Source organism: Triturus cristatus, chromosome 7, assembly GCF_964204655.1.
Source record: "Triturus cristatus chromosome 7, aTriCri1.1, whole genome shotgun sequence".
Classification (NCBI taxonomy): domain Eukaryota; kingdom Metazoa; phylum Chordata; class Amphibia; order Caudata; family Salamandridae; genus Triturus; species Triturus cristatus.
In genome coordinates, this window is record NC_140590.1 from 1,465,762,261 (window position 1) to 1,465,778,604 (window position 16,344).

Sequence of the window (16,344 nt, forward strand, 5' to 3'; positions counted from 1 at the left end):
GAAGATTGCTGGCAGCCTAGCGGCGCCAACAGAGGGCAGTACTTGCCACTCCGTCTAATAAATCCACGGATGGCACTACCCTCACTCTCCCACAAGACATTCTGAATGAGCTTGCTGACTTCCACTGGGTCCTGTACACCCCGGAGGTGGCGGATGACACTGCCCGCCTGGAAGTCATTTTTGATAGCGTGCACCACCCCAGCCTCAATGAGTCAGGCAGGGACTAACTAAAGGGGGAAATTACTAAGACAGAGATTGTGCAGGCCATCTCCAGGCTCCCGTACCACAAGGCTCCTAGGGAAGAAGGCTTCCCTGCAGAATTTTACAAGTGGGTGGGGGAGGACGTGGTGGACCCCCTCCATGAGACCTTCCATGAAGCCGATCAGTCAGGTTTCCTCGCCTCCATTTCCAATTGGATAGTAATAGCAGTCCTTCCAAAGCTGGGGAAAGACCCCCCTACTCTGCGGGAGCTACAGACCCATCTCACTGCTAAACAGGGACATCAAGATACTTGCCGGTGTCCTTGCAGCTCATCTTCAAGCGGTGATTCTGTCCCTGAACCTCCACACACAGGAGGTGTTCGTCCCTGGCAACTCTTCCAGGCACCCCCACCGCACACTTGCTCATGCCCTGTGGTTATAGCCAAAGTTTGATGCCTCTACAACTCACCTACTGCCCAATTTAGCTGCAGGAGCTTTCTCTCGGACCTGTTCCCAGTCCGATTGGGGACCAGACAGGCTGTCCGCAGTCATTCTTGCCCTGGAACCCCTAGTGTCCTTTCTTCATCAATCCATTCACCTCCCCAGTATTCCCATCCACAGAAGGACATTCACTGTCTATCTTTACATCAATAACATCTTGCTTACCCTCTTGGAACTTCCTCACTCCCTCCTGGACATCCTCTCTGGCGTTGTGGCACTCTCTGGATACCGGGTTAAAATGGGACAAAAGCCAGGCCCCACCAATCAAACGCTGCAAGCATTGGTCATATCCTGGCAGCGGGCCCACCGCCTTTCCGGGGTGGATCCTCTCTTTCATGAACACGTACTGTTATGGGGTAACTCTGCCCTCTGTATGTATGGTAAGATGTTGAGCTAGGAGGTCTGGCATTCTGTAAGCATTCACAGCCTCCAACAAGTCCTCGGACAGGGTGCTCTTAAATCCTTTTTGGCTGGCAGTGAAGAATTTGTCTTCCAACCGATTAGTCTTGGCAGTATTTGCAGCTCTGGCATTGCTTCAACCGCTGCTTGCGTGTGCGATCCTGGGTCCTCCAGCCCTGTCCAGTAGTCTCCTACCTAAGGACATGGGGTCGCTTCCACAGGGTGATGTCTGGCTTCTATAGCCTCTTGACCCGCCATCTTTTCTCCCTGCCCCTCCTAAATAGCATTCATGACAAATGACAAACCAGACTTCTGATAGATATGAAACAGAGAATTGGGCAGACCTTTTGGAGGTACTGGATCGTGGGGCTGAAGTTATGTCTCAAAGTCACTGCATGACTAGCATTGGGCTCCTGTAAAACTGCGGGCAGCAGGCCTGTTACCTCATGCAAATTACTGGTGATGCGCCCATAACCGTAGTGACCTTACACATGTTCTCTGTGATTGCCCCTCGAAACAACCTGTTTGGAAGGTGGTTGGCACCACACTGACCGAGATTCTACCAGTCATGACCCCCTTGTCTTGTTCCCTGATCCTTCTACATGACCTTGCAACCTCCCTGAAACTTTCCCGTCTTCAGGGCCATCTATTGCATACAGCGCTCGCCACAGCAAAGATCTTCATTCTCCATCACTGCTGCTCCTCCTCCCATTATGAATGGCTTTCGACGATGTACCAGACAACTTTCTACAAATGGGTCATCTACAACCTACTGGACAAGACAGAGGCCTTCCTCCTCACCAGGACATTTTTTCTCCAGGACAATGCCTGCTAGCTTCTATTTGAGTGCGTCCAAAACCCCAATGTTGTGGCCAGATGTTATACTGCGCTGTCCCCTCTACTTCCAACCATTCCCCCCTCTCCCCCTTGCCGTTCGTGTGTGTGAGTATGGGCTCCCTGATTCTTTCTATTTTTTTTGTGGTCATATTCTGCCTTTTGTAGCTCCCCTTACCCCACTGACCATCCTGTGCATAGCTGTAGATCCATGCATCATCCTTGGTACTGCCCTTCCTTGACATCCGAGGGCCCCTGCTCAGTGGGACCACGACATGCTATGTATCTAGTGCTATGTTTAATTTTGCAGTGTGTACCCCGTACTGCATCAATGTTTCACATATCGTGCCTTATGTTCCATCCCCCTCTTCCCGTATACCTTGTTTTGTTTTGATCTTCCAATAAAGAACTGTGGGACAAAAACATTGTGCTCAGATTCTCCTTGTCAATGATCAGCTAAGAGGAACCAGCTTGTAATGTGAACCTTTTCTTAGAAGAGGAAGTCTATGCATGAATAGGCTACAATGTGGAGGACAATACAGATTAGTTTGAGTACATCGTCTACAAAAAAAATAAATCAAAAAATACCAGAGAAAGTGTGGGTCTAACGAATGAAAAATAGGAGAGCGAGCTATTTGAAGGGCATTATCTGTAAATAAATAAATCCATGCAGTACCTGCAGTGCACAGCAACAGGCCCTGCGTCTGGTGGGTTAAGGAACTTCACTTGTCTTATGAAGCCTAGGAGGCCAGTGGCATAGCAGGGCACCCCATGATCAGGCCAGCTGGTGAAGTGGAACTGGCGGATCTCGCGGATTTCGTGGTAGCCTTTCTGAGGGGAAAACACAGTCCTGTATTATTTGGTCATATCTTTACCATCTCTACCATATCTCACAGCAAGTTTCAGAAACATGTTCCCATTTTAGATCTGGATACAGATAGCATTAGTGGACTGTAAAAGCTCATGTCATCAACACCACTAACACACTGAGCGGTAATTTGTGTCAGCATCCTTCAGCATTTGGTCATTTAAGTCAGTACACAAAACACACTGCCTGAGGCAAGTGATATACCTATTTTTAATCTGACCAGAGTATTGTCTTGTCACCCTTAGCTATTGACTACTACATGTATTTTCCAATGCCTAAATAGTGCTTTCCAATGTAGTGTATGAATGGTGAAACAACGCATCTATGCACTGCAACCAAAATACATTGTGTTGCTCAAATTAATGTTTCACCAATGGTGACTGTGCATCTGGATGTTTTTTCTTCTAAATGTGTATTATGTCTAAATGTGATATCTCAATCCTGTTTGATTTTTACAAATTAATGTTTTGTGACTACAAGGGATTTTACATCTAATGGTGATTTGTGTTCCTAAAGGTTTTCCACATTGAGCAAAGGGTAATTTCAATTTGTTGTCAATCAAATATAATATCACAGAGATGCATAACTTTTACACCTACTTTGACTTCTTACTATCTCACTGCGTTGAGTGATTTTGAACTCAAATGAGAAAGCACTCCTGCTGACTTTGCACCAGGGGTGATGTTGCACCTTGCATCTGCACATCTAATTTTGAATGTTGTTTCCAAAAGAATTTACAAACTCCTACTGAAGTTATGCTTTAATGTGATATTGTTTCTACATGTGATCATCCTGCTTCGGAAAAAAAGTATGATTTCGCACGTAACCGTGAGTTTTCAGATAAGAGAAATTTTACACCAATATGTGTTTTCTAGTTCTGCAATTTTCCACACTCATGCTGCTGCTGCACAAGAGGTTATTTTGTATCTAAATGTGATTTTGCACTCAAACGTAAGTTTTGTTTCTGAGTGTGCTTATGTTCCTAAATGTATTTTCAAACTCCTTCTGATATTTTTACCAAAATGTATTTTTTCCCTCGAAATTGGTTTTTGCACCTAAATTCGATTTTATTCAGTGGCTGATATTGCTTCAAGAGTGATATTGCACCTGAATGTGATACTTCACCTAACATAGGCTTTGTACCTAAAGATGCTATTGCTCTTGAGTATGGTATAAGTACTCACAAGTGCACTTACTCTCCTCTTAATGTTACACCAAGGGTGGGTTTGCACCCAAATGTAATTTTTCAACTAAATTTGTATTCCTCCTCAATGTTATTTGAGCCCCTAAAGTGATTCTACACTCTTTATGATGGTGTACCATGGGTGGTTTTACACCTATAAATACTTTTCGCACTTAAATCTGCTTTTGCGGATAATTGTAAGGTGTTCTTCTAATATCTTTTTTACCCTATTTGTTGTTAAAAACTTTTTTACACTCTGTGTTGTTCAACTGAAGGTATTTTGCACCTCCATGCACTTTATTTGACATCCTGGCATCCCATTTTTTCTCTGCACTGAGTGATCCTATTAGAGACCAAAGGTTTGCTGATATTTTTGTATGATTTTATCATGGCAGCAAAACCTAAACTGACGAGAGCTCCATCACTGATCACAATCCAGGATAGGTTTAAACGCAATTCATTATATTGTGCCCCTGACTATCCAAAACTACCCTCAAATACACTAAGGTATAAACGTCCTGACCTGACACACTATGTATGCCTTTTCTCCCTAGGCTAAAAAACAAACAAAATTCATATACAGGAAAAACACAGTATAACTCAGGTTACAATTAACAGAAGTTTGAGATACAAATAATTAGTACAAAATAGTGAGATAATGACACAATCCTTGGATTTCAACGTTCATATTGTCGTCAACTTTACCTCTAATACACCATAAAACCTACTTTGTGTGCACATTTCCCATAGCACCATATATTACCACAATCTCCTGAGCTAGTTATCCTAAACACAAAGATCAAAATGCACATGCAACCTAAGCCCAGTGACCCGTCTCACACACATCACATCAAAGCCGTCCTACTGAATACCATATCCACCTTTGTCCAAGACTTGGAATCTGATGCCACTGCACTCACGGAAACCTGGCTCTCTGCATTCTCCACACAACTTTCTTTCCATTAGCAAACACCGCCTCCCTCAAAGGAACAGAAAAAACGTATTGGGGGTTGTCTGTCCACAGAGAGTTCCATGCATGCAAACTGATTAACTCTATAAATACCGACTCATTTAACTGACTCACAATGGATATTACAAACACATTTCCTACTCATTTCATTGCCTTACTATTGAGATTAGAAACACAACAAACACACCTCGGAAAATCACAAAACACACTAAGGAGAGTACAAACATCTAAACAGCTATGGTTGATCATCGTATACCACCCCTCCGGCAGTGAGGCAATTTGTATTGATGGTTTGCTTGATCATAGGACTGCTCAATCCGCCTACCAGTGTGATCAGAGTTTCCAGGTGACTGTCTATCCCCTCCTCAAAACCTTCCAGACTGCTGCTAACCATGCATCTCTAATGCCCACTATATGGGCTTACACTGATGTTCATGCATATCACAAACAAATCTCTAACATTCTCAAACTGGATTGGTCAGATCGATAAAAAAAATTCTTTGAAAAACCTAAACTTAACCCTCCTTAGGAAAGGCAAAATCTAGGGATTTAAAACACATGGACAGTAAGCCATAGCAAAGCCAACCTGTCCGGCCTTAAGTATGCTAAAGTACGAAAACAAAGTGTATGGATAGATGTGAACAGAGTACTTGAGTTATACGCGCGTTAAACAAGCCTCTTTGTGCCCTCCACGGCACTCATCAATGATATTCAGGCTGATATGTGGCAACCAGGCTTCCTCTGCAACCACAGAGTCTTACTAAAGTTGCTAGTGTATGCTTTCTCCACTACTAAAGCAAGTGCTGTGGAAGTAGATATTGATTATCACAAGTTCATTACTGATACATAATGTGATTAGGAGAAAATAGGCAGGAAAAAAGCCGTGCCCCAAGGAACCAAAGCAGGACAGCACGAAGGACGAGTAACTTACCTTTTGAACAGTAAATGTGCGTATCACATACTCTGCCAGTGGCTCTGTCTCGATCAGTGCTACCTTAATATCTCCGTAGAACTCTGTGTCATCTGGCCAGTATCTGACACATTTTACCTGCGTACATACAGCAGAGAAAGACACACAGAGTTAAGGTGGATAGATAGATAGATAGATAGATAGATAGATAGATAGATAGATAGATAGATAGATAGATAGATAGATAGATAGATAGATAGATAGATAGATAGATAGATAGATAGATAGATAGATAGATAGATAGATAGATAGATAGATAGATAGATAGATAGATAGATAGATAGATAGATAGATAGATAGATAGATAGATAGATAGATAGATAGATAGATAGATTGCAAAACACATGTAGAGAAAAAACCAGTTCATGAAAATAGAGAAAAACAAACAGTAGGATAATTAGATGGGAGACAAGAGGACAAGTAAATCTGACGAAGACAAAGATAGGGCAGAGGAAATAGGAACGAGGAAAAAGAGAAGAGAAAGGCTTTAAGGTACATAGATCTAAAGTAAATGGTATTACATAAAAAAAAAAGAATGGAAAGGGGGATGCATGGCACAGCATTGTTTTACAAAACACCTTTGTACACATCAATTTTTGAAAATAGTGTTTTTGCATGTAGCATATTAATGTGACTGAAATATCTTTTCATAAATTTGGACCTTCCCTTAAGATCTTTTTAGATATATATATATTTTTTTGCATATATGTCTGTTTCTAATTATTATACAATGGATGTTGCCAAAGTGTAGTTATGATTCAGCATCATGACAGGGTGGGAGCCATGCGGCTCCCGCCCTGTCATTGCAAACAGCAGTGCCCGGGGTGGGCACCCCGGGACACTGCAGGAGCCGGCCCTGGCAGGTGGTGGTCTACCGAGTCACAATACGGCTGCCAACACTTCTTGGTTTGGAGTGTTGGCAGCCAATTAGAATGAAGCTCGTTGTCGGGAGGGTTCGCAAACCCACCGCTGCCCACCGCTGCCCCAGATATCGAAACTTTTTCTTTCCTTCCTTAAGTCCTCAGGAACTAGTGAATGGATTTACACCATTTAACAAAAAGGGCTCTTTCTGAACCAAGACCTACCTTTTTGCCAAATTTGGTGTAATTCCGTTCAGCAGTTCGGCCTGTAGCTTTGTCTAAAGTTTCCTATGGAAAATAACATGGGAAAAACGCATTTTGGGACCCTCTTTTTTCTTGGCCCCAGCTTGATGAATCACCCAGAAGCTTTAAATAAAGGAGCTGACCAGAGGGGGTCACTAGTTTTGAAAATGTCGCGAAGATTCGTCAACTGGCGCCAAAATTATTGGGAAAACAAAAAAACGCTTTTCCTATGAAAACTAGGTCCTAACAATAGCTTCCTACTGGCGACCGCCAGTAGGTTATTAGAGGGAGAGAATACATGTGCACATATATATTCTATATATATATATACATATATATATATGCAACCAACCCTGCCAAGGGAAATGATGACAGGCGTAGACTCCGTGAGGATAAAGCAAAAAGTGGGTTTATCTCATAAGGAAGGCCACGACGCGTTTCGACGGCAAGCCGCCTTTATCATATAAATATATATATATAACAGTAAATCACACCTATTGGGGCACGGGATACAAGGTTGGGAGAGAATGCAGGTTATAAAATAGCAGCAATTCAATATAACACAAATCTTCCATCTCTACAAGTAAACCCCCTTCTAAAGTGACATGTGACAAATATTATAACTACAATTCATTATTCAAAGTGACTGGTGCAATAACAGCTAAGACCCATATCTAGGGTATCTTTAGGTATTAATTAACTGGTCACAAAATTAACCCACTTAGTCAGTTGATCCCAAATTATCTGCCCCTTCTTGCGTGCTCGTGGGCCCTTTCTTGCATAAATAGCTTTTTCTAGGTGTTGCACCGATAATGCAAGCCACTGCTGAAACGTGGGGGGATTAGTATCGAGTCACGCTGAGGCAATGCACAGCCTAAAGATTGCCATAGAGACACATAACAAGGCCCACCCTCTTCTACTCCCACTCCATATATAGCAACTCCGAGAAATATCAGGGAGGGGGTTAATGTCATCTTCAAATTAAGTTTTTCTCTAAAAAACTAGTAATCTCATTTTACCCGCTAGAGAGGGCAGATTATATGAAGTACCAATTCTGCACCTCTCCTGACCCGTCAGCATATCTATAAGCTCAATTCTGAAAAAAAGTGGTCCCACCCCCCTTTTCTTGCAAAAGTTTCTTTATTTGAAGGTATTTAAAAAAATCCCTCCGATTAATATCATATCCTATTCTAAGTTCATTGAATGGAATTATATTAGTATAGGAGGAAAAAAAACTAGTTTGTTTAGTCCAGCTGTTATCCACGTAGTCATATATAGGTCCTTAAAAACTTTGGTTTCTTAACTATTTCATCCATGTTAGTCGATAAACTAACACCCAAATACACAGCATTTTTAACAACCTGAGTATCACCATCATTATTTTTCATTAATAATAATTTTGGTATTTTCCCTATTAGGAGAGTACCCCAAGATGTCCCCAAACCTTAAAGCCTGTTCCTCAACAACCTTAATGCTCGTATTTGGATTAAGAGTCACCAAAGCAATGTCATCGGCGTATACCAAGATTTTGGTATCATAACCTTGCAAATGTACCGGTAAAATGGCTTTAATATTTTCCAATTTCCTCATAAAAGGGTCAATATACATTACAAATTGCAACGGGAAGCAGGGGCAACCCTGCTGCGTCTCCCTCGTGATCTTAAATTGTTCCGACATTTCTCCATTTATATAGACACTAGCAAACGGCTTAACATATAAAGCTTCGACTGCCTGCAAACAACCCGGGCAAATGCCCATTCTTTGCATAGTATCCCAAAGATATTACCAGGAGACCCTATCAAAGGCTTGTTACTTGTGCAGCATTAAACAGAGAAATAGCTCTTCTGGTATGATCTGTAGTACCTCTCCTGGGAATAAAGCTGTGTTGCCATTTAGAAATGATCTTTTGTATCACATGTGACAAATGAGTGGTTAAAATTATAGAATACATTTTTGAGTCCCCGTTAATTAAAGTGATAGGTCTATAAGAATTAAGTTCCTGGTTCGGTTTGTTCTTTTTTGGAAATACCATAATTTTTGCCAAACACCATGATCGGAGGAGAGTCACTCTATTGTATATTTGCTTAAATAAGGTTGTAATAAATTCCTTCAACTGGCCTAAAAATACTCTATAAATTTCCGTAGGTATAAAATCTGTACCAGTAGCCTTCCCTGCAGGTGAACTGGTCATTACTCAATTGACTCAGGGAGGATGTCTAGAAGTGTTCAGATAGATATTACAACCTCAGCTTAGCCGGCCCTATTGCATATTCTGTGTATAGGACTTTCCTGTCTTGATCTCATTGCTAAATGGTGACTAATTTTCTAACTAAACTCATACACCTTTTCTTTCCACACAGTTTGTTAGCCACTTTTTTAGTCAATATTTCCGAGACCGATGCTCTAGCCGCTGCTACCTCAAATTGAGCCACCTCACTACCCTGTTGCACAGCAATCACCAATTTCTCTTCCGCCCTCAACAATGTATTTTGGCGATCCTGCAGTTTTTGTTTGTCGATTTTCCCCTGATTCAAGGAAAACTGTAATGTCTCCCCTTGGATAACAGCCTTCGGGGTATCCCAAACAACCCCAGTTGATGCTGTACAAACATTAACTTTCAAAAATTCAGAAATCCATTTTGCAATGTGTTTGCAATATTCCTTATTATATAAGAGGACTCATTCAAAACTCCACGAGGTGGCCTTTTTCTTAACACCAACTAATACTAAAGGGTAGTGAACGGATAAAAACTGCAAATAGCCCTCAATTCTACTTTCAAATATTAAGGCATCTGAGACAAAAAAAGAATCTAGTTGGGCATGCGACTGATGCAGGACAGAATTATAGGTATACCAATGTTCGAGGGGTCTTTTGCTATACCATACACCAACCAACCCATGGTCTCTACAACAGTTCCTTAAAAACGATAGTACTTTAGATTTCTATCCTACAGAAATCTTTTAATCAACCATCGGCGAGTTACTGTGTGAATTAATATTCAAATCCCCACAGGATATAGTTGGCAAAGGCGAATGAGTTAATTTATTAGACAGCTAATTGCGCACCCCAGGGTCATCTGTTACACTCGTATATACTGAACATAAAGTAAATGGGAAACAATTAGAGGGTAGGCATTTGGGGATAACCCATCTCCCACATGGATTTGTTTTACCTGGATCCCATTCTGATTGGCTAAAACTGCCACCCCGGAGGTATGTGTGACTTGAGAAGTGCCCCGATTACCCTATACCCCAATGTTATCAAGACACCCCTCTGTGCCCCTTCTGCATGGGTTTCTTGCAAACAGATAATGTCGCATATATCAGTTTGAGCCCCTCAGACACTTTTTAGGATTGTTCAATCCACAAATATTAAGGTTAGTGATCCAAAATAATCCTTTTACAGCCATCATGTTAATCTACTATATGAGTCATGCATGTAACCCCTGTATCTTATCTTATGGGAAACATTTCTAAGACTGTCCACCACACAGAAAACCCATAGGTTCCTTCTCCATTTAAAACCCTTTACAACGTGTGAGGCCCCCCATCCCAACCACCCCCACAGCCCGATCCCCACCACGACCCCCACCAAAACACGAGCAATAAGGCCAAGCCCGAATGAAGTACACCTGGTTAACAAACCCACCGCTCAACCCTCCTCTACCAAAATCAGAGAAAAAGAAATAAATAAATACATTTGGCTACTTCATGCAGTTTCCATCAAAAACCCCTAAAAACCACAGATTATTTTAACTGAAGTAAATTATACACCCTGGAGTTTCTTTAGGTATTCCTGTCGCTTAATTTCTGAGTTAAAACTATGTGTTTTGCCATAACTAATGACTTTCAGCCATGCCGGGTTTTGCAAATAAACATCTGCGCCGAGTTTCTGGAACAGGCAAATATCTGTTGTAGGTACCTTCTATGTTTAACAGTGGCATGAGCAAAATCTGGTTTAATAAAGAAGGACACCCCGTCATATTCTTTTTTAGCATTTGGGAAAGCTTGATCATATACATGTTGCCTAAGAAGAAAGTAACCAAAACATACAAGCATTGCTCAGGGCCTCTCAGCTCCGGAAGATTGATGATCTTCAACACTAAGGGGAATTGGTGTACGCGTTGAACTTCCAAGTCCCAATTCCATTTTATCGAGTCCAGAAATGTACCATTTAGGAGATTGACAATTTATAATCTGGCATTATCCCCCGCCACACCTGTGGGTATCCCCAGAAATTGTAAATTATTCCTCTGTTGTCTATTTTCATGATCTTCGAGTTTCCACATAACACCTGACATGATGGCATCTTGGGATGTACTTCTGATCTTTAAAGAGCTAACCATGGTCTCAAGGCTCTCGGTCCGCCCTTCCATCATCCTTAATCGATCAGCAATGTTTAGATTATTCCCCCTGGAGCTTTTTAGAGGCTATTCTCGCCCCCTGACTATCATTCCAAGCTTCTCTTGCAGTTGCTTAATGGAGAGAAAGATGGTAGACAGGGAAAGCTCCAAAGGATCACCTGCTGCAGAGTTTGCCCCTTCAGGTCCCGGTTCTTTACCGGGCTTCTCCCCATCGTAATACGGAAGCTGTGAGGCAGAGTAGTCCTACTTCAACTGTCGACTGCTCCCTCTCTCCCTTTTTTTATTCACCAGTGATTTTCTCCTTTGGGTTAGCACTGGGTCCACAATGGAACTACTGCTATTTGAGTCTGAGACTGCTTCATCACTGGTTGAGAGGTTATCATGGTTAGAAGACTCAGAGGCATCTGTTAGAGACAAAAATCTTCCCGCCAGGATCTTGGGGGACATAGCCACTCCTTGCCTTTGTTCCTCTAGGCCACTCCCGGTAAGACCCAAGGAACCAACATTAGCTGTACTGTTATGCTGCCTCTTGTTCATATCCAGATGGGACCAGTCACTCTGTATCAGTTCTGGAGTGCGCTTTAACCCTTCCGGTGCAGCTTCATCACTCATGGGCCCCAACAACAATGGGTCATCATAGTCCGGGGATTCCAGTAACCCCACGGGACACCTGGAAGCTTAAGTTAAATGTTCTTTTTGTTTTACAGCCTCTGTTCGAATTTCTGGCTTCATATCATTTAACACAGATTTATCCTGAATGTCTCCTTTGCCTTCCCTCATATTAGAAGCCACAAACGTATGGGTATTACACGGCTGCGAGTACCCACCTTCTGAGTGCAAGGCTCCGCGAGTAACCCGCAGCACTGTTTTTTTTTCAACCCTGCTTCATGCTTTCCTTTACATGCAACATCAACGGTTTTCACCTCCTGTCCCACATAATGGTGTGATAGCAGCGGCGCCGTGACAGCTGTCCCGGTCACCCCCCCCAGTGCTGGTAGCAGTTGGTAGACCGACAGCACGGGGCTTGCCAGTTTTCACTTCCCTGCCCATCCTTACCTTGGGGAAATTCTTTCGGGAAACACAGCAGTCCAAAGACAAATCGGGCAAGATACAGTGACAACCGTAATATTTTCTCAAGTACCAGCTGAGTCAAAGCATTGCTTTTATAGCTCCCGCAGCAATGCTTCCAAGAACATAGTTGTAGGTGGCATCCTCTTCTCGAGGACTGTTCCAGAGTGCCAAATCCTCGATGCTTGCTGCAGTCAGAGCAGCTGAACTCTGAAATGAAACGGCAGGGGAGAGCAGTGAGCGGAGTGGCGTGTTACACACACACGCCATCTTACTCCCTCAGGCCACTCAGATAGATGGCTCTTGCCAGTCCCAGAGGAGTCCTGTGGTGCTGAAAGTGGTGATTGGCTGGCTGAAAAATGTTGATGCCACCATTACAGGAGCCTGGTATATGAGTCTCCAAAAACAACAACAAAAATATGAGGGGACAGGGTAGGGATTCCCTGACCCTCTATCCCTTTTGGGGGGGTTTTCCCAGAGGCCCCACATCAGGTGCCAAAACAATTGTTGGGTTTGTTGTGGTCTCCTGGGAGCCAGTGTACTTTTCCAGTGTGGTTTCGAAAGCTCCCGCGGTATTGGTTAAAGGGTTCGAAAGAAAAAAGGGGGAGTCCCAGTTCAGTATTTTTCCCAATGCATTTTCCATAAACTTTTGGTATTGGGGTAGTATAAAGGCAAGTCAGATTTGAATGTAAATTATAAGGATTACACATTATGGTTTGCAGATGATCCTTTTTGGGGTTACAGGTAAGTAGGGTAAGTATTTTTTTTAAATTATATAGGCGGAAAAACTTAGTGATATCTGTTTACCACTGTAGTTTCACAGTAATTTTGTGCAACTACCATGGTACATGCCGATGAGAAGGCCTTATATCATAGGCTAATGACTGCTTTGACAAAATTTAAGACAGCCATATTGAGTTTTGTGTAATTTGGCTGTGTTCTGGGTTAGGGCATAAAATACAGGTAAGTACTAGGTTTTATAAATTTACCCTACCAATTATCATTTAATAAAAGTGGTAATAGGTAGGGAAAAAATTATAATGTTTAATACATTTTAAGAAAGTATTATGTAGTACCGCTGTACTGCCTTGGCAGTACCGCAGTACCGAAAAAAGAAATAATTATAAACATGTTTAAAAATAATTCAAAATACTGTAATACACTAAATTTTACTAATATAGTATACTGCAGTATATTTTGTAATTCTTACACATTTTAATGTTTTTTTAAAAATGTATGCAAAACAGTGCTCAAATACTGCGCAAGCTTAAACAATAAAAAAGGGTACTTGCTAAATACTAGCACGCTACACCATAAACTTTAAAAATAACTATTAAAAATAACAATTATTTTCTATACCTATTAACACCATACTAAAGTGGTACTAGGTAAGGGAAAAGGAGAAACCCTACTAGTTGTTTATATATAAGGCAATAAGCCAAAGTTTCGGAAAATTGTTATAATGCCTTCCTATCGCCATGTACCACGGTATATCATGAACATATCGCGATATACCATGGTACAATGAATCACCAACACTCAGATTTATTATTGTAGTGCATTACCCTTGTGTCACACATAGTGTTGCATGGCCAACGCAATACTTGAAAGTGAATTACAAAGCAACACAAGGCCACCATGCATAGCCCTGGGTTGGTTAGTAAATCTAGATAAACACAAGGCAGAGCAAATCGCTATCTAGCGTTGCTTGTCACACAATATTCTACATTTCTATCTAAATTCATCTACATCCGTACACCACTCCAGTCCACGTCACCCCACTCTACGCTTTTCCACACTCCTCTGCACACCACTGCACTCTACGCCACCACACTCTATGTCGCTTCATTATACGCCAGTACACTATATGCTCCTCCACTCTACAACACTATAATGTATGCCATTCCACTCTACGCCACTCCACACCACTCTATGCCATTTTACTCTATAACGCTGTACACCAATCTACTCTAGCACACTCTACAAGATTGTACTGTACACTCCTCCACTCTAGAAAACACTACTACACTGTATGTAACTCTACTCTCCTGTAGGCCACAACGCTTTCCAGTACTCTACGACATGCCACTACACTGTACTGCATAATACGGTACTCCAATTTATAACACTTTACTCAACTGTATGCTATGTCACACCAGTATACTGCACTCTACTCTGCTATACTCTAAAACATGCCACTCCATTATATGGCACTTTAATCTGCTCTACTCTTACTCTACTCTACACTACTCCTCTTCAGAGTTCTCCACTCAACTATAGTCAACTCTACTACATTTCTCTCACTGTACACCACTGTATCATACTGCCCTTAGTGCCACTCCAGTGTCAGACACTCTACTCCACAGTATGCAACTCCAGTCTATAAGACTATACTACATTCAATGCCTCTCTAAAACACTCCACTCTATTCCACTGTATGCAACTCCAGTCTATATGACTATACTACATGTTATGACACACTAGAACACTCTACCCCATTCTATGTCCATCCACTGTACACCACTGTAGTACACTGTATAAAAGTCAGCAAGATACCAATCCACTCCTCTCTGTGATGCACCAGTTTACAATATGAAATGCTACTCCACCATACAACACTCTACTCCACTGTACTCTACGACACTCCTGTCAACGATACTCCACTGAAAAACACTCCACTGCAGCCTACTCGACTCTATGCCTATGCAACTCCTCTCTACAACACTGTACTCCACTCTATGACGGTCTAAACACCCTTCTATACTGTACGACACTCCACTCTACTGTACAACACACCACTCCACTCTATGATATGCCACTCGACTACACAACATACTACATCACTCCAATGTATAAGACATTACTCCACTGTACAGTACCACACTCCACTCAACTCCACTGCAGTGCATTTCACTCTACAATCCTACACTCTATCACACTACACTCTACAACACTCTCCTCGATTCTACTGTACGACACTCCAATTAACAGCACTCTAATAAATGGCACTCAACACTATGATTTGAAACACACTTTTATAAAAAAATTAAAAAAAACATTGAAATCAGGGCCGGACTGGCCGTAGCGGACACCGGGCATTTCCCCCGTGGGCCGCTAGGGTGTGGCCTGGTTTTGTTTCCCTGGGGGGCCATTTTTGTTACAGGGCCATTTTGGAAGCATGGCTGCAATATCAGCCCCTTTAACAAAATCGGCAGAAACTGGTCCGGGCAAACAGCTCAGCCGCACCCCAAAACCACAAGGGGGCTGGCCGAGCAGTTTACCAGGGCTGGTTTTGTTTCCCAGTCCGGCCCTGATTGAAATTCACTGAAAACAAAGTTTAAGGACAAGTTATAATTAGAGCAAATTTATTTATTCTTTCTAATCAAACCCAACTTAAACTAGATAAACATTAGGAATTCTAATGTTATAGTCCTAACTTAAATTTATAATTTATGCACCACTTTCAAATTACTATAAATCACGCATCTCCGTACCCATTTTTGTCACCTTCCTTGCCACACTACAGTAATGACGTCACTCTACCATGCACGGTGTTCTCACAAATGATGTAATTTGAGATGCCATAAGTGCATCCATGAATGCTATTCTTTCACATGATATAACTTTTTAAATTATATCTTTAAGTTATTACTATAACTTTAGAATTTTTACTGTTTATCCAATCTAATTTGGTTTTGTGTAGAAATAATAAATTAAGGTCTCCCGACTATATCTTATCCCTAATCTTTGTATTTTTTATTGAATATATATATATATATATATATCCAAGAACTACTCCCACCAGCCTTGTAGATCCTTCAACTGCTAAATAAGTAAGTACACGAGCCAGGGAATAGTGCCAATTTCATTTATTGCCCAGAGCGA

General features: G+C 41.8%; 1 protein-coding gene across 4 annotated transcripts in view; it reads right to left on the reverse strand.

Annotated features, from left to right (window-relative positions):
- PTPRT (protein tyrosine phosphatase receptor type T) overlaps positions 1 to 16,344 on the reverse strand; it is a 1,546,842-nt gene that overhangs the window by 114,305 nt on the left and 1,416,193 nt on the right. For all 4 annotated transcript variants that reach the window (XM_085619228.1, XM_085619229.1, XM_085619230.1 and 1 more), the window contains 2 exons: positions 5,887 to 6,003; positions 2,611 to 2,765 (listed from right to left, as the gene is read on the reverse strand). In XM_085619228.1, coding sequence (XP_085475354.1) covers positions 2,611 to 2,765; positions 5,887 to 6,003 — 272 coding nt within the window. The remainder of the gene's footprint in view (positions 1 to 2,610; positions 2,766 to 5,886; positions 6,004 to 16,344) is intronic.